At 37.6% G+C, this 19,687-nt stretch overlaps 1 protein-coding gene across 1 annotated transcript; it reads right to left on the bottom strand.

The window, feature by feature from the left end:
- Window positions 1–1,887: 1,887 nt before the first annotated feature.
- On the bottom strand, window positions 1,888–18,253 carry LOC149023309 (hydroxyproline-rich glycoprotein family protein). The gene is made up of 2 exons (XM_089143858.1): window positions 16,397–18,253; window positions 1,888–7,989 (listed from the first exon to the last, which is right to left on the bottom strand). The coding sequence occupies exon 1, from the start codon at window positions 17,749–17,751 to the stop codon at window positions 16,450–16,452; it is 1,302 nt and encodes a 433-aa protein (XP_088999984.1). The 5' UTR covers window positions 17,752–18,253; the 3' UTR covers window positions 1,888–7,989; window positions 16,397–16,449.
- Between the last annotated feature and the right edge of the window lie 1,434 nt (window positions 18,254–19,687).

The raw sequence follows: 19,687 nt of genomic DNA, 5'->3' as shown, positions 1-19,687 counted from the left end.
TGCCGTTTCGTTTGGGTGTCACATCTCACCACCTCAATCACCAAAGCTTGCAAGGACTCCCACCCATGCAATTTACAATTTGGGTTGCTTGTTTTCTTCCAAAATTGCTTGGGTCATGCGCATAAACGTCAAGTCAAGATTTCAAACCATCAAATCCGAAATCCTAATTGAAATTGAATCTCGATCATTGAATTTTAGTAGTTGAAATTGAAATTTCGACCAAAATTCTAATCTAACGTCGGCTTGACGGTCCTGCGCAAGGACCAAGCGAAGTCCGTTTTCTTCATCAGCCCTTAACCCTAAAAATCCATCAATTAAATTTTTTCTTTTTCCGTCTCTTCTACTTTTTTTATAGCCCCTGGGACAAAATTTCACTCTGGGTACTTCCACTTCAGCCATGTGTAAAGTAGTTTTGTTTCCTTCAATTTTCTTATTTCAATGTCATGAATTCATGATTACTGCTCTTTTAGCGACAATCTAACAAAAACAAAAGAAAAGGGAGTATTGGAAAAGTAGAAAGACCATATCACCTTTAACAAGGTTCTTTACTTTTATTTTCCTGTTTTAACGTAAAATTGTAGAAGATAGTTCTTCGAGTAAATTGCATTGGTACCCTAAAATTGCATTGGTATCCTAAAATAGAGGTCTTAAAACACTAAACACTCCACTTTATATTTAAAAAGCACAGAGTCCTCAAAATTAGATTTTCATTGGATATATTTGTCAAATTTATCACTAAAAAACAGTTAACTCACTATTTATTTTCAAAAATATCCCTATAAGAAACAATGTCTACTTTCGTTTGCATTTTGCATTTAGACTTAAATTCTTTTGCTCTTCGATACTCAATCAAATCCTCTTTTTTGACGATTGAATGCACCTCTATAGTCCCAGATTTCATAATTCCCGAGTTGTTTCTTCTGTATCGGGGGTCATCGAAATACGCAAGAATACTGTTTCTACGAAAAATACCATTTATGGGTATTTCAATCGAGATACCCAAACCGGACATTAGTTCGTTCTCCCGTTCTTGATTAGATTGGAATGGAATAATGAATCTCTTTCAGTGACAAGGTAAACAAATATATCCACTAAAAATCCAATTTTGAAGTCTATGTGACTTTTAAACATAAAGTGGAGTGTCATATTATGTTCTAATCGTACCATAGTTCGTCAAAACAAAAGGAAGTTTTCATATTTAATTTATCATTTTCTTTCAAATTGATTGACCAATAATTAATTAAAAAAAAATTGTATCTGAGGTTCATCTGGACCAGCTTGCGTACACCACGATTTCTTCCTTTGTCAAAAGGAAGATTATCATCCGCAAGGGTCGAACCCATAACCTCTCCATTAAGAAGTATAGATCTTACCACTCTAACAACCCTGCATTGACTTAGATTTGCAGATTTGGCAATACTATATCCTAATTTCTATAACTTATAATCTATCTTCATTAGTTTTATTATTTATCTCATAAAACATTGGATTAAATTATTATTATTATGATTCTTCTTGGTTAATTGTACTTATCTTTAAAATTGTAATGGATATTATTTCAATTGATATGATCAAACTACAGAAATTTAATGGATCTAAGCTTAATACTTGAAAAAGAAAAACACAAGTTAGATTAAAGTTTTTAAATGTATTTTATACGGTAAACATCCTTCGAAGATACTATTAAGAATGTTGATGAAATACAATGGACAAGAGATGAAAATTTTTATAGGAATTACTTGTTGAATGTCCTATCAGAGATAGACTTATAGAAACCCATAACAATTGTAAAAGTGAGAGATGGCACAACTTTACTTCTAGAGGATCATAATATATCCAACAAATAAAAAGTAGATTGAGAGATAAAATATGTAAGTCCTTAGAATAGGAAAATAAAATTTTATTACAGCACTTCCCTGAGATAAGAGATGAAATCTATGTTACACGTTTTCTCTGGTGCAGGGACCATGGGCACAAGCAACAATCTTCCATAACCTTTAAATTGACTTCCTTTCCCTGTCTTGGATCCCCTCAATAGTTGGAAAGTATTCCAATGGATAATCATGTCCTATAGATACTAACAAATGCACCAATAATGGAAAGTAACCAGAGCAAAATAAACTAACCTAAGAGGCAGGGACAGACCGAAAATTAACTAAAAGACAAGTTGTGTGAAAGAATACGCGCTGATCTTAGCACAACTGCACATTTAAGTAATTTGAAAAATAAGATCTTAACAAACACTTCATAAAGAAATGTTCCTTCAATGCCATTTCCCTACCATTCTACTTAATTTTCCTCCTTCCACCCTTCTTGTCGCTTCATGTTCTAACCTCTATGTGATTCATATAAGCAGTCTTGTTTAGTTGTCATAAGGTTTTGGATCATAAATTCCACAGAGACGACTCAGGAATGCACTCCATGAGTTCAAAGCAAACATGCATCCTATCAGATTTTGAAAGAAGCGCTCTATTCCAAAGTCGAAACACATCATGATGGTTCAAACTTATATATTCATTATTCCAAACTAGGGCAAAATAAGACAGTTTTCAATGCCAACAACACAATATCAACAAACGAAATCATACCATAACCATGAAATTAGTTATTATTAAATAAGAAGAAACAATGAGTTGAGGCAACACTGTTTGGGTAAAAAAAGGAAAGAGAAACAAACCATCTAAATCATCAGCCACCACCTCCCCAATCCTGAGTCAATGCTTCTACATGACAACCTTATAAACACCTTACCAAATCCTTAAAAATTAGGTTACTCATCTGACAATTTGCAAGCTACCAATGGGAGAAAAGCAAACCATATCCACAGAAATTAATGGAACCATAGAAACCTATCAAATCTTGTGTCATTTCACACCTAACAGTGTTGAAGTCCCATAATCGAATTTGAAAAAAATTATTTTGGACTGATTTAAACAAAAGCTACCAAAAGTAGGGAATCTAAAACATGTGTTTTTTCGGGGGGGGGGGGGGTGCTTTGCTGTTTTTCCAACTCAGGTTGAAATGTAGCTCTAGGGTATTGGTGTGGAGACCCCAAGGATAGACTAATGTAAGTTTCAAGTGATTCTAAGGGCTCTGAAAAAAATAGAGAAACTAGGGCTAGGGTGAAAAGGGTCCTAGAGGGAATTGCAAAAGGGAGAAAAAAAAATCTGATAGTTTAAAGCCCACAAAAATGCGCGATTGCAGTTTTAAAGGTGGATTGCAATTATGGATATACCCTTTGAATCCAAAACAGGGAGGGAGTAATGTGTAACTACACTAACCTTTCAAACAATTGGCAAGCTTTAACGGAAAAGACGTGACAAGTTGATCCACTACCTTAGCAACTTGGACTTGACAGACCAAGATATCCAGACCTAAAACTTAGCCCCTTGGCTAATAATCACGACCCTAGACTCTTTTACACAAGGTAAATAGAGAGTAGAACTAAATTCTCTCCAAACATTACTGCCAAGTCTAAACTTCCATAATAAGGTTATAAAAACCTTACGGAAGTGTCCTAAGAAAAGAACTGAGATATAAAAAGGGAAAACAGGAGAGTTTGGAAGGCAATAAAGTCCCAATGATTCCATCAGAACTCAATGCAAACCTCAACAAAAACAGTGAACAGTTAAAAGTAGACCAGAATCACATACTTGTTGACCATTCCAAAACCAGCAGTAATATCAATATTGCACCAATACGAATCCATAACATATTTTATAAGAAATAAATACCACCTACCCTTCTCGTCAATCTAGGAACATTCACAACTAATCAAAATTTAAAAACAAACTCCATAATTCAATCTTTTTGTGTCCCCCACTAGTATATTGGTTGATTCCTTCATTCCAAGATCAGCAGCAATACCAATATTGCACGAAAAAGAATCCATTAAGTATAGCATCAGAAATAGATACCAGCAAGTTTTATTGTCAATCAAGGCCAAGGTTCTCCCTAATTTCTCAACCATATGACCGTCTGGGATATTCCAAGATACTCCAAACTCCAAACCACATCTATAAGAAGATGGATTCAATGGATTATCGTCAATAACTTAATAAGAAATCGTAATCATCCAAAATCAACACAAAAATGCAGAAACAGTGATGGCTGATGGGTATGACATTCACAAAAAGACTGCCCTTGCTAGTCTCATGACAATGTAGTCCTCAATTGTATGTCATGCATTATGTTACTAAGTGCATCACTCTAAAACTAGTTTACTGATGATCTTTTAGGAAATCTCTTTGGTCAATAAAATAACCCAGAAGCATCAGTTTCTTCAATGCTACAACCCCCACCCCTCTTAGATTGACAACTAAATATATTTTGGACATAATAGAAGTAAATCCTGACACTATTTATTTGGAAACCACTTTGCACTTGAGATTGAAATTGTTTTAATCAATTGGATTGAGAATTTAAAACAAACTACATATCGGAAACTTAATCATCTACCCAAGCAAGCCGCACATCAGTTCTTAATTCCATTCAATATTATGTCCTGTTTTCCATTTCCTAAATCTATACATCAAAAATAGATTTTCAACCCCCAAAAAAATAGATCAGATTAAACCCTTGCTATATTTTGGAAGGGGGAAGGATAGGAGAAAAGACCTTAACCTAGTTGTTTGGAATTCTACCTGCATCCCTAAATACATTAGAGGACGAGATTTATTTTAGATCTTTTAAGATGATTTATTAGTAATACACATGACACTAACAACCACAGTAATGTTATGGTTATAGTCGATTCTTCTCAGCTAACATAGGCTGCTATTGATTATTAGAAAATCACCACCAATTCATATTTATACACTTTAGGAGAATTTGCATAGGAAAAAAATTTGTATTAAGAACTCTAGGAATCAATTTTGAAGCTAATGAAATGAAAGCTGACAATGCTACATCAAATTTGATAGTCCACCAATGCATGTCCCAACTCCACCGATGTGTGCGTTCTTTCCATCTCCTGTTACCGTGCATTCCTCCTAATACCTCTTGCTATTTGATAGGGCCTTCAATAATTCCCCATTGATCTCTTACCGATAGCTATGAACTCATCACAACAATTTCAGCAGAATGATATTCAGATAATAGTCAGATTCATTGAGCTTTCTTAAATGGATATAGCTGATGAATACAGATAGATTATACTACTGATAAACACTTCTGAAAATAAGATAAAACTAAAGATAACTCAGATAAGCTAGAACAGCCGAAGGCTAGCTAATCTCCCCCCACAGGTTTCCCTCTTCTCAAGCACTTGCTTGTCTTCTTTCCTACCCCCTCTCTCCCCCTCTCCCTCCTTACATAAACCCTCCATTCTAACAAACTTCTGCCTATAACCATCTCTTGCACAATCAGCCAATCTTCCTTTGCCACCTGGATCATTCTTTCTGCTCCTCTGTTTTCAGCAGGTTAGTGGTTGCTGTCCAATTGGATGCTGCCACCTGTCTTCTCTTCATTTGAATCCCCTGCAGCAGCTGTAGGTGTGTTGTGTACTCCCTCTTGTTCTTTCGTTTGTACACCTTGGTAATTAGGGGCCTATCACTATTCCATTGCACCTTGTTGGGAAATTCATCGTGTAATAAATACAATCATGTTGCATCAACCCTTCCACCATAATGGAGAGTTTAAACTTGCCTTCCCTCCCCATTCCCATTCCCTGCTTCTCGCCCTCTCTACTTGCCTCTGTTGAAGCTTGCCGGCTGTTGCTTCTTATGTTTTCAGTGGATTTTGGCAATGGTGTTGGCACAGAATCTCATTTCCTAGTTGCCGATAAACAATCGATCTACTGCTAGCTCCACCTTTTGTCTTCATTTTGTTGAAAATAATATACATGCTGAAACTACAAACCTTTAGAATCTAATAACTATGAGATAATCTAATTGGTGTGATACATAATATTCTTGTAGAAGAGATCAGCAACACCCTCATGGATCTTCTTATATAAACATATATAAACACATACTTGAGTTGAGTTGTACAAAGAGAAGGATTGGAGATGTCTTTTGGTATATTGATGAGCCCAGGCAATGAATAAACACGTGGCACTATGCATTCCCATGGTTTGCAAGAAGAAAAAGGACTCATCTTTTGTTACATCTGGCATGAGATGAAAGAGAGAAAGAACTCTGTCTATCAATGAACAGCAGATTGATGGAGCTCTTGCAGTGAAGTGGAAGGGTAACAAGGACGTGTACAAGTAAGAGAAAAGCCATGCTGCGCCTAAACATCATATTTTCTTAAAGGATACTTGAACACTCCCTTACTATCCAGACTAAGTTGACCTTGATGTCGTCATCCTCCAAGATAAAAAAAAATTTGCCAATCATGAGTGGCATTGACTCCAAAGGAAACTACTTGCAAAGAATGTTCAAAGGTAATACTCCCTGACTCATCGACAAAAACACACACTTTGATAAGAACACCAATAAACTAAGGCCTGTTTCAAGATTGTTCAAACAAGTAAGAAATATCTCCTCTCTTTATACAGCAGACGAAAAGACACCCGCAAAGGATATCTCTAAAAAGATATGTCCACAACCATGACTTTTCCTTAAAAGTCATGGTCATTACCCATTCAAACGAGTACCCTGATAGGAACACCAACAAACTAAGATTGTCTCTAAATTGTTCGCACAAGTAAGATATATCCCCTCTCTTTAGATTGAAGAGGAAGAGATACATACAACAGAATATCTCCAAGAAATGTACCCAACCATGTCTTCTTCATTAAGGCTTGTCTGTTAGTCATTCAAACAAGTACTTCAACAAGACCAACAAACTAAGATTTTCTCATAATTACTCAAACAAGTAAGAAATATCTCCCCTCTTTGTATAGAAGAGGAAGAGACACCTACTAAGGAATATCTCCTAAAGATATGCTCCCAACCATGTCCCTTCCCTTAAGGTTTGTCTGTGAGCCATTCGAACAAGTCTTTCCATAGTACACCTATTGGCTATTTAGGTGTCTATTAGGAAATAACATCACCTCTAGCGCTCCTTTGAAAAACACAATAGTATTTTGAATCGTGCACCTTTAAATCATTTTTATAATTCCAACACCTTCTCATGGACTCTATTAGGGTGCCAATGTCCCTCCATTAGGTGGTTCTTTCCATGTTGTTTGTCATGGTTTTCTATATTGGGCATTGGCATTATTTATTTACTTATTTCTTAGCAGTTAGATGCTTAACCATTAGTTTTATGCTCTTTTTATCAGATTCCTTTACGATTGTTGCAGTTGCAATAAATTTTGTTCTCCGTATCCGTGCTTGCACTTTCCTTTCAGAATTGCCCAGATCTAGGCATCTATGGTTTACTGGCTGCTATTTGAGACTCAGTTCCCCTTCCCCACAGTTACCCATTTCTTCTACCTTCTTGTTTGGGTTTGATATTGTGTTTATTTTGCAAGTCAAGGAGTTGATGGTTCTCATCCCCAACTGTGGACTTTGTCTACTCATCAATTATGAAGGCCTGTGTCGTGAAATCTTCCATGGGTTTTGACTCTTCTTTATTTTTTGATAATGGTCAATATATTAAATAGTAGGCAAAAATACAAAGTTATCTTGGGATACAACAGTCTGGAAGGTCCTATTGAATTGCTAACTAAGCCAAATGCTCTACATAGGCTTGGTACTCTCATATTTCCAAAGTCACAAAAAGCACAACAGGACATAATGTTATTATGTTATGAAGGAGTTTAGCTACACCCAAAACTAGATATAGAGGAACCTAGTGGAGCTGTAATTGTCACAATTATGGGTTGTGGCAACTCATGCTCAAATCACTAGAATTGGTCCAAACCTGCTGAATGAAGATGCTATTAGATCTTGCCAGAAGTAACCGTAGATTCACTCCATGAAAAACCACCTCAACATGACTCATGTCCAGAAGTTTGCCCGCCCTTTGATGTGTAGAATTCCTGTACTCCATGAGACAAAAAGAGACCATCCATAACACTTCAAGGTAGATGACCAACCCCTGCAACCATTAAAATCGTATCAACATCAACAAAACAAACTGGTAAAGCAGGACTAGTAGTTCGTGTTGTATCCGAGCTTGAATGACCATGTCTATTACATGTTCAGATTCACTCCTGACTGACAGGTATTTGCAATAGATTGATCAAAATCCACTCCTTAGTATCAGATACTTACAAGTTGTAACCAAGCTTCGTGTTTACATATTGTTATCTCCATGTAAGTATGTAACCATTGTGATGTAATTGATGGAGTTTGAATTTTTAAAAGACCAAAAAAAAACAAAACAAAAGGATCCTTTCACGTAGATTTAAATGGTCAAGTCAACAGGATATCAAATACAATGGGTGAATAGCTCCATTTTGTTATTTTTTTTTAACCAAAAGGCCAAATTTCTTTAACATTTTCATGTAGATGACGCCCTAAATCTTAATCTTTGCTTTACTGATAGCTACGAGAGTCAATTTCGAGAATTTCATTATTATTGTTATTACTATAAAAGCTTTTTTTCTCCCATAAGAAAGAAAAGGCTTCACCTGGAGAACCAATAAAAATATTCTATATCCATCATAATAACATCTGTTCGCATATTAAGTCTAACTCAAAATTGCCAAATTACTTTGAAGTATTTACAGATACAATATAACCTAATATAAGGGTTGACATCCAAGAGAAGAAAAAGGCTCTAATTGCCCCCAATGGAAAGTCGGGCCATCAATGTAACTAACTACTCTACCAATTACTGACAGTGCTCCAAATTTCTACAATTGTTTCCCCAGTGATTTATCTCTCTTTCAAATCCGGCATAATCTCTTGCTTCTGCCATAAGAGGAAAACACAAATTTCTTATCTAATACAATAATAGAAGCATAACTTATCATGAGTTCCCCTATCACAAATTATAGTTGGATTAGGAAAGGGCTACCCCAAGGTAGTCTTCACCGGATAGACTGGGAGTAAATTTATAAGTTTCCTAGGGTAGGGAAAGAGCAAGGAAGTAGTTATATAGAATTATAGCGTCTCCAATCACAATCCGTTGGTTAATATTAGCTACAATAGCATGCAGATTTGAAGGCAGCAGCAAAAGATAAATGGCTCTTCCTAGTCTGAAGAATGAAACAAACTTCATGGAGACTTCTTCCTGTTAGGAAGTTGTCCAAAGATAAAGGCAATAAAATAGTTATAAAGAGAAATTAGTTCATAGTTTCAGCAATTCTCAGCCCAACTTCTCAAGGTGAAGGGACAAATAATAAATACATGTCGATTAGATTATCGTTTTAGAGAGAAAATAAATCACAAAGCGAAGAACATCGGAGGGATCCAGTTCATAGTCCCAGCAAGGCTATAGCCAAAATCCTCTTGAAGGAACAAAAATACAAAATACAAATTCAAAAAGCAGAATGTGCACAACTATTTATACTGACTAGCACATAGATCATCTCAGGTATGTACTTCAACATTATAAGCTTTAAAAGACAACCGTAATTGGGGATATATGTTGAAGTGCCAAAGAGAAAGCCAGAAGCTATTTGTAATGGTTCCTAATTCTTGGAGCTAGATTTCTGGTTAGTGACAGAAAGAGAAGATTAGGGTGCTTATGGTGACATTATAGCTTTGTACCCAAGCCCAAGCCATCAAGTCCCCTTAAAACGTAGGCTTTTGTGCAAATGACTAATTTGGGGAAACCTCAACAGGATAGATCTCTCAGAAATTCAGAATAAGCCTATCCTTAACGTTACTCCATGAGATAGAAACTACCTAACCAACTAGGAACAACAGTTTGTCCTTCAAACCTAAGGAAAATATATCCATAACATTACTCCATGAGGCAGAAACTCCCAATCGACTGGTAACAACAGTTTATCCTTTAAACCTAAAGAAAGCACAGCAAAGCTAAGAGGCTGTGATATGCGTGGAACCTACTTCAGCAACACAAAATATGAGCTATCTAAAACCAAGCACACAGGTTCTTGTAGTAGGTAATCAATCCCAGCCAACAATCAATGAGGCATCAACATTCACTAAGAGGTTAGAAAAGTGGAAATTTTCTCACGAATTCAACCAATATTTGTGCAAGTAATCTAAGTAAGTTCTTCAAAAAAATACTCAGATTAACTAGAAAACTGTGGCTACCAAGAGAAGAGTGAATTCATTTTGTGAACCAAAAATGAAACTGCCTGACAACAAAAAAGTGATCTCATTTTTTAACCATCAAATATTTTCACCATTTTTCTTTTATACTACTGGTCCAATCTACTAAGAATATAGTATTACATATTATCCTTAGGTAAAACCACACAAAGAAACTAGCAAACACAGCATAAAAAAATAAAAAAATGAGAAAATATTAGTATTTACTAGTGGCACACAAGAATAAACTGCAGATAGCTCTCCTGATAGAATTTAACTCAGGTTTCAAGATGGATTTTTAGCATTACTCAATAGATTCACAATTCTTTATAGCGAAGAACCATAGCATGATTGAAATATGTAGCAGAAAAATAGCAAGAAGTGATCATCCAAATGAGCATGATCATATCTTTGGGAGTTCTCTTTCTTCTCCCATAAGTTGCCATGTTATAATCTATAAAATGCATAATATTGTTTAAAAAATAAATAAATGGAGCAAAAGTAAATCAACAAATTTAAAAAAAAAAAAAAAAATCAACAAAGCAATATCATAGGTGATTGTGGAAGGGGGAGGACATTGGCTAAAACTAAGGAATGTATGCAGATGTGAAAAAAGATAATCACATTGATACTTATGTTGCCACTGGAATCTGAACCATCATGTTGGAACTTGGGAGGAGAACTGCACATTATAGACCTAGTACCTAGCAAATGACAACATTGAAGTGAAACCAAGGAGGACTCTCCAATGCTTAAGTCAAACTTTATGCAGTACTCCGACAAGATAGAATTTGAAAGAGCATGAGATGAATTGAACATAATTAATCCTCATCCCTCAATCCCACCTTCAAATTTAAAGGATAGGCAGTGGAGAAGTTTGGTTCCTAATTGGACATAAAAAGGAAAGGTTCCCTATAGAAAAGTCCACTTCTTTGTGGAAGCAACACCAACAGAGTTTTTCAAGTCCCAATTGGTCACAATAGCTTCAACGTTAACCTCACTTTGTGACTGTCTCACGGTACATGTTGATCACCCACAGATGGACTACTTTTATGCATATCAAAGACCCCATACTCAAATGTGAATGGTCCAATTGAGTACTAGGTCATACCCACCTGATCTTTCTTGATTCTCTCTTCTAACTAGGGAACCAGGCTACAAGCAGCTGCACCTTGGTTGAAACTATCACAAATTATCAAGACTTAAGTTTTCTCATCATGTTGCCTCTACAAGAAAATATCCTTTATATCTCCTACTAAGATTGAACTTCTGAAGGGCGGGCCTGGTGCAATGGTGGAGTCTCTCCATTGTGCGCTGGAGGGGGGTCCATCGCCCTGCAAGCGGGGAGGCTGCCTATAAGTCCCTTCCCCCCCGGCTCGGCACTGGGTACGCCCTTTTTTTTTTTAAGATTGAACTTCTCAACCATCCTATAACTAAGCATGTAAGGTACAAGGTAAGGAACATTTAACAATGCTAATTTTTTTTACATCACCACAATCTTTCAGTTCCAATTCCCAGCTCATACTACTATTGCACAAAATTCTACTTTAAGCATCAGGGACTCCCTTGAAGTCCGCCTCAGACCATCTCTTGCTCATACTACTATTGCACAAAAAGAACTTTTGTTTTCACCATTGTACTGGAAGTTTACAAGTATAGAAGTGGTTCAACTAAGGACCACTCTATAGTAGGATCAATAATAGTTGCAGAAAACAATCAAATCCTCAGCTAACACAACTGTTCCAATGAAGGACTCCAATTGTAGTTTGACACAGCAGTTTGGGAAAGAGAACATGGTGCCCTTCTCCAATAATCAGCAGCATAAGCACAGCTCCAGCATGACTCAAACAAGTGAAAAACAGTAAAGAACCAAATATAAAGCAAAAAGGGTAACAGGTATTGAGCTCTCCCAGAAAATTTCCTCAACACCAGGTGTTTAGCTCTCATTGCAAGGCCCTAGCCTTTCTTAAAACTCAAAAATGGACAAGAGAATAAAGGACTCAACACAAAAAGCTCATTCAATTATATACAAATAGGACAAAGGTATTCTCAGCGAAAGTAGAAATGTCCAACAACTAAAATAAAAACAAGACTTGTCTGAGTTATTCACTTATTCTCAGCAATAGCAAAAATATAAAATCACTGATTCTGAAATTAGATACTAGCTTTCATGAGAATAGAAACTAAGGGTGCGTTTGATAACTTTCTTAAAGAACGTTTATGGCGTTCTTCTGTTCTTTGAGAACGGAAGAACTATGTAAAGGTGTTTGATAAAACGGTTCGTTCTTTTGTTCTTTAAGAACGAACCGTTGAAGAAAATGGTCTCAAGAACACGATTTACAGAACATGTAAAACTTGTTTTTACAAAAGAATGGAAATAACTCACAAAATTGGTCCCGAAAAGCTCACGTACGCCAAAGTCAAGAGCCGAAAGGTCTCAAGCTCTACAACTCGTCTCTCCTCCGCGATAAGCTTGCTATGGATTTGGTTATAGGTAACGTCTCTCAAGATTGTCTATTTGTAGTTGGAGGCTTGTTTCTCTCGCCACCTCTCTGAGCTTCAAAATGGGTCCTCTATTTCTCTCTAAAGCTCGAAGCAAGATCGTCTCTGTTTGAAGTTCATTGACACTCTTCTAATCAACTATTTGGTTTGTATTTGGGCTTTGCGCTGAAGTCTCTCTTCAAATCAGGTATTAGTTTGCATTTTGAAAGATGAATGGTTTCTGATGAACAAATTGAGTGGGACTAGCAGGCTTTGAAAGTGCTGGATTTCTGATCTAGTTTTTAGGCGCAGCCACGCTGGGCAGGAGACATCTGCTTCCAGAGGTTTTATGTTCAGATTAGCAAGCTTTGAAGGTTTAAGTATGCCCACACCTCCGCGCAATGGCTGGGCTTTGTACTCTAGTTATATGCACAGCTTGTGTTCGTTAGAAGTCCTGACTTAAATGGTTATGGTATTCAACTTTCCTTCTAGCTGCCATCTCCCTCTTTCCCTCTTGATTTCAAGTTCCCAACCCGTGAAAACAGAAATAGTAGTAAGCAATGGTTAGAAAAGAGAGCAGAAGATGAGATCCACTTTGGTTTCTACGGCTCGACAGCAAAACAACGGTGAACCGCTGATGGTTACAGTCAGTTGCCTCTAGGTTTTAATGTTTAATCTACCTCCCCACAAATCCTCAAATGTTATTTTTCTTCTACTTTTTCCTAATTCCTTGAACGTTGAAGTAAAGTATTACACACCAGCAGCAGCCTGTCAAAGCCCGACCAGTACACATTAAAAAGGCTACCTGTCTCTTCATGCTTCTCAAAGGCTGTTCTTACTATTTCTTTGGTTTAGGAAACGCACCCCTATCATTCTGGTTGCAATTGATCTTGATTGGTGAGGACTTTGGGCATATGCAAGATGATTATATTTTGAATTTTTATATATGAGGGTAGTATGATCGAGTATCATTTTTTATGTTAAGTTTGTTAACTGTGAGTTTTTATGATAGAAACATATTTTTCATAACAAATTTATCAAACAGCAGTATGTTCTATAGTTATTCTTTTCTATTCCTAGAACATTTTTATCAAACACTTATTTTCAAACAAAAAACAGTCTTTCAACACAGAAACATGTAAACACGGTTTTATAAAAGAACTAGTCTCTTAGAACGGAAACGTTATCAAACGCATACTAATTCTCTCAATAATTAAAAGAAACTAACTTTTTAATGACCAAACTAGAAATGAAGTATATAAGATCCTGAGTGATGTAACCCCAGATTCTAGGGTTAGCTTCCTAGATCCTCTAATAAGGTTGCGGCAGCAAATTAGGGCTCTCTGCAGTTTCGGCTAGGGTTCAAAGGGGTTTATAAAGCTGCTGGAATGCTGGAACAGGTCTGAAATTAAAGGGAATTCAAATTTTGAATCCTAGGTCAATCTAGGGTTTCAGCTGGGTTGGGAAGGGGCTAGGGTTGCTCTCTCTGTAATTCAGAATTAGTAGAACTAATAATCTGTAAGTTAGAAACTGTTTTAGAGAAAAGGGGTGTTAGGGAGGGTTTAGGGTTTTCTAGAAATTTCAAAAAAAATTCTGCAACTCTTCTCAAGGACAAAGATGAAGTGAAGAAATTCTGAACCCCAGAATAAGGGTTGCTTTGGAGGTTTTAACATTAGGACTAGGTTCCATAGGCTTAGGCGATTCTAGCGAAGATAGATTGATGAGTTTTGCGACTGGGGTTGAGGAAATCCAAGAAGGACTAGGATCTGGTCACACTGGGAAGGAGGAGACGGGGGAAGAGGCTATGGTGGCTTGGGGAGGGGCGGGGAATGGCTGAAGATGTAAGGGAAGGGTTGGGGAAGGTTTAAACTTACTTGTGAGTGGTTGTTCTTGCTGGAGCTGAAGGATGTAGCTTGAAGTAGATGCTGAAACTCAGAACTGAAGAAGACGAGGTCTCTAACCAGCCGCAAGGTCCCAAGAAGACACCCACAACTATATCAAATCTATTCTCAAAACTTAATTCATTTAATCAATCAAATACACCAAATAACATGAAGGACTAGGCTATTTATAGCCTTTACAATTAAATTGGACTCAGGAAAGGATTCCCTTACCTATTTGGGATCCAACACTACTTAATTAGAACCTGACTAAAATAAGTCCACTAATTAAGATAAGGTTTCTAATTTAGAGAACCCTAGCCCAGACAATTCATACTCATAAACAAATACCAACCTAACTACTAAGACTCCAGATTATTAGGAAATAAAAACAGAATTAATCTTCCTAACAAAAGCTGGACTCGGTCAACCAATGATACTTAATCCAAGGGTAGAAAAATGACCATTCTACCCCTAGACAGACTATGTCCCTTTTAGTTGGGCCCTGGCTCACGGATGAACTTGGACCCACTTCTGGGCTCTTTTGGGGCTGGTTGGGGGCTGGTTACATCACTCAGTATTCTAAAAATCTTCACATAACGTGATTTCGGAACCCAGAAGGTCTTGTAGAACCATTTAAACTAAGGCAAATTCATCAGTATTCTAAAAATATTCACATGACATGGTTTCAGAACCCAGAAGACCTTGTAGAACCGTTCACGCTAAGGCACAATAACTGTTTGAGTGAACAGTGTTTTGGCCTCCATTTCTTAGTATCTGTTCTAAATCACTTGCACATTCTAATAAAAATGAAAAACAAGGATTAGTTGATTGCATGATGTGGCTATAAATCTCCACCCAAATCTAGCTGATCCTTTGAACAGAATCATTCTAATTTAAATGACGTTGGCGAGTAGGATTATGATCAGGATGATGAGCTTGAGCTGTGCTGCTGCTTGACTGTTTTAACATGACCAGTTTTGTGTCACACTGTCATGCCAGTCAGATAGGAAGCAATGGGTGCAGAGAATGTCTCTCTCCACTCTTAGTGGGTTTTTTAAACTGTTTGTTTCTAAGATTAAAATGGTATTTTTACCCTTTGACATGGCTCACTAATGAACACTTTTCATTGGAAACATACACATAAACAACTTTAAGTAAAACGTGCCAATGAATCAAAAAAAATCTCCAATTATTAGTGATGTTTAGTTTCTTTTGATTTGTAATATATACAAATAAGTATGATATATCATACCATATGCCTATAGAAATATAAAATAACCAAATAAATGCAAGAGCCCCTAAGCTATTATAATCAATTTCAGCAATATCAAGGATAGCTGGTTAAGTCTGCCCATAATCTCGAAGAAAACATCAACGTAAGTTTCCCAAACTCTTGTTTACCACCTGTGACCATCATTATGAGTGAAAAATTGGTGACGAATGCAACCAAGTGTCACTCTTATCGGTTAATCCACACGGTTTCCCCAAAGTAACTCACAAGCTTGGCCCCACAGTTTGGTCCTACACTAGTCCCTTCTGCCATAATTCCTATCGGCATATCCTAAATATTTGATCTTTCACCACCTGTCTGACCATCAATTATGGGTGAAAAATTGGTGATGAATGCAACCAAGTGTTACTCTTATCGGTTCATCCACACGGTTTCCCCAAAGTAACTCACAAGCTTGGCGCCAGTGTAGTCCTACACTAGTCCCTTCTGCCATAATTCCTATCGGCATATCCTAAATATTTGATCTTTTAACCCCTCCAACACCCCCCCCTCCCAAAAAAAAATAATGTGCATAAAACAAAATTTTCCCAATAATTATGCAATGTAAACTAAGATACTATTCTTCAACAGGAAAATATCCACTAAGAAAAGCAGGGGGAACCATAATATGAATTTTTAGTTACCCGAAATGCTTCAGAAAATTTTTGACTCCTAACAAATATCACCAGTTCAGGTTTCAATCTTCATCCTCTTCAGAACTTCCCATGTCACTGCTATAATCACTGCTGGCATCATCCTCATCCGGATTAATGTCGAGCTGAACATGCCGAACCTGTATCGGCTCAGCTGCCTTGGGTTGTAGCATCTGTGGAACAACGGGTCGTGGCTGCTGCTCCTCATGTTTACCTGGAAGAACAATGTTGTCCAAGGAGGGAAGTGGCACACTCGATAAATCGCTGGGCAATTCAATTGGCATCCCAGGCCTCCAGCCTGAAGGGACGGTAAGCTGAGGTGGGAATAGACCCTTAATCGCCGAGAAGTCCATAAGCTGATTGGCCTCTGTGGGTAGTGAGGGCTGCAGAGGAGCAGCCTCAATCAAAGTATCAACCTTTTTCTCGCTTTCAACCGCCTTGGGTAAGCCAACGTCCAGATCAGCAAAATTGTACAACTGGGAAGCACGCATCTGCTCATCTTGCGGCGCAGGTGGAAGGACTCCACGAAGGGGAGCCACCCCAGCCCCAAATTCCGGCGGTGCAAAGGTTGTGTAACTGATCCGGTGTGCATAGGAGATTATATCCGATAAACGTAACGACGATGTAATGGTGGTGTCGCTAGCAGACTCAGACAATTCTGTCATGGCAGTACCTTCACTGGGGCTCCCAATAGATTTGGAGCGTTTTGGACGGCGGTAGTCAGCATAATCGTCGACAAGAAGATCGAGAACATGTTCGGCTTCCTTCATCTTGTTAGCGAAGGCTCGCATTGCAGAGTCCTTAGAACGGATTTCAGAAGCGATCTTCTGTTTAGCATCTTGAAGATCGAGGATTTCTTGGAGTTGGGCAACGGCCTCGAAGAGTTGGGTCTGAAGAGTGTTGAAAAGAGAGAGGATTTCTTTGGTGGTGGACGGTGAAGATGATGATTCATGGAACTGGTACTGATTCTGAGAAGGAAGAAAGGTAGGGAGGGTTCCACGGTGTGATAAAAGCCACATGGATCGATTGGGCGAGACTTCGAAGAGCCTGGTAGCGAGTGAAGCCATCTGGAGAAGAATGGCTTGAGCTCGAGAAAGCGGGGGGAGAAGGGGCAGTAGGGCTGATGAGGTTGCTGGGGTAGTTAATGACGCAGTTGTTGATGTCTGCTGCGGCTGTTGTTGCTGTTGTTGTTGTTGTTGTTGTAGTTGATGATGAGGAACGAGATGCTGCTGGTGCTGAGGGGTCTGTGAGGTAAGTTTAGGGGTTGCAGGATTCGAGAGAGACGGGGAATTAGGGTTTGTGAGGCCAAGCCTCGCTGGTGACTGTAGAATCTGATTTTGCTGCATTTCGCTCTCCCACAATCTGCGAGACAACAACCTGCACTGGAGGACTTTAATCGCCTTTAAGCTTCAAAAAGATGTCTTAAATAGAAATTCCAATTGGGCGGTTTTCAATCTAAAACGACTCGTGTTCACTTCCATCGGACAGTTCAATTTGAAAGCCCTGATCCGATCTTCAAAAACTTCTCATCAAAGTTAGGATATTGTGCAAGTATATTAGTCACAAACTCACCACTGGGGGCAATGTCCACTTCGCCATTGCTGGTGGTGGCTATTACTTTTGTTGATCGGCCAAACGTGATTCACTGGTCAGTTCGTGATCTTGTGGAGGATTTCTGTTCTCTGCAGGGAGAGTTCGAAGCTTGTGCGTTTCCTCATCATCTCAGGGAGGAGAGTTCCAAGCTTGTGCGTTACCACTTGCCGGCCGTCCATGCGGAAATCGTAAAGGAGGACCGACGTTGGTTTTTGTCAATTGAGCCATCCGTCGGCAGGGTGCGACACTTAAACGGACCGGTGAATTTCGGAAAATATTTGTCAGTTTCGGTCGGAGGTATTTTAGGTTATTTTAACCCTAAATTTAGTGTCTAAGCTAATTTGATGTCAGAAATTATGATTTTATCTAAATTGATGTTCAAAATGAAAAAATCCACAAAATTCCTTAGGGCCCGTGGACGAGCGTGATTTCAAAAATTAGGATTCAAACACAGACTCAAACCAGAGCATGGTTCAAAATAACTATTTGGTTAGTTTGAATTTTTGGAATGAAATTCTAGATTTATCCCAAAAAATATTTATTGAATTATGGTTCAAATCTTTAACGCTTTGATAGTATGGGTGAAATCTCTAGATTTCACCTCATACCCATAAATCTACAGATTCACGTTTTTAGTGTAAAAATGTGAATTTATAGATTTCATGAATCTAGAGATTCACACAACCAAACACGTAAAAATCTCCCATTTGTGAATCCAGAGATTTCAAATCTCTGGATTCGCATAACCAAACAGGCCCTTAGGAAATGCAAAAAAATAGGTTAAAGAAACTCTGAAGAAAAGAAAAAAAAAGAGAGAAATTCATGAAAATAAGCTAAAAATTTGTCCAAAATTTGGCAACTTTTGGATTTATATCGCCAAAATTCTCAAGAAATTCGACGATATTTCTTGAATAGACTATGTTTTGCAATATCTAGCCAAAAACATTGTCTATTTCAAGTTCAGCTCAAAAAAAAATTCACCCAGATTAACTTCGCATTTTCATTTAGAAAAATCCAAGTGTATAATTGCCAAAATAAAATGAGATACTTGTTCGCCAATTGTTAGCAATAGTTCAGCATTCTATAATTTTCTTTTCTTTTCTTTTCTATAAAGAATGTAGGTGAGAGTTTTTTTTTGGATATGAGGTTCATCCGGACAGCTTGTGTGCACCACGATTTACATCCTCAAGAGAGCTTTTTTTAGATTAATGCCGTCGAGTTAACAAAGGGGAAGAAGATGACATAACAGAAGCAAAGAAGCTCCACAATTTCTTTTATTGATTAAAATCAAAATCTTTCAGTATCAGAGAAGTTCTGAAAGAGATTCAGCTTGCTCTGTGTTGAGAGAAATCCATCTCAAAGTTCTTCTCGATGTTTAGGTAATACATCTCACAATGTCATTTTTCTATTCTTCAATGATCATCGATAATTAAGCTTCAGTTAATCCCAAAACAAATCCGATAAATTAGTTCCAGATCATTGACAATCAATCCCTCTCTTTCTGCCGGTGACCTAAAGATCAATACTTAAGAGTTAAGGCCAATTGAAACAACCCTAATAATCATTTACCACTTGAAAGTCAATTGCAACTGCATGATGCACTTTCAACCCAAGTGTTCTTCATCAGCTGTGGAAGGAGCAAACAAGTTGGCCACAATAAATAAAAAATATAGGAGCAAACAGATTTAT

This window comes from Hakea prostrata, chromosome 2 (genome assembly GCF_041222555.1).
Source record: "Hakea prostrata isolate BN-2017 chromosome 2, UWA_Hpros_2, whole genome shotgun sequence".
NCBI classification, from domain to species: domain Eukaryota; kingdom Viridiplantae; phylum Streptophyta; class Magnoliopsida; order Proteales; family Proteaceae; genus Hakea; species Hakea prostrata.
This window is presented reverse-complemented; position numbering and strand designations above follow the sequence as displayed.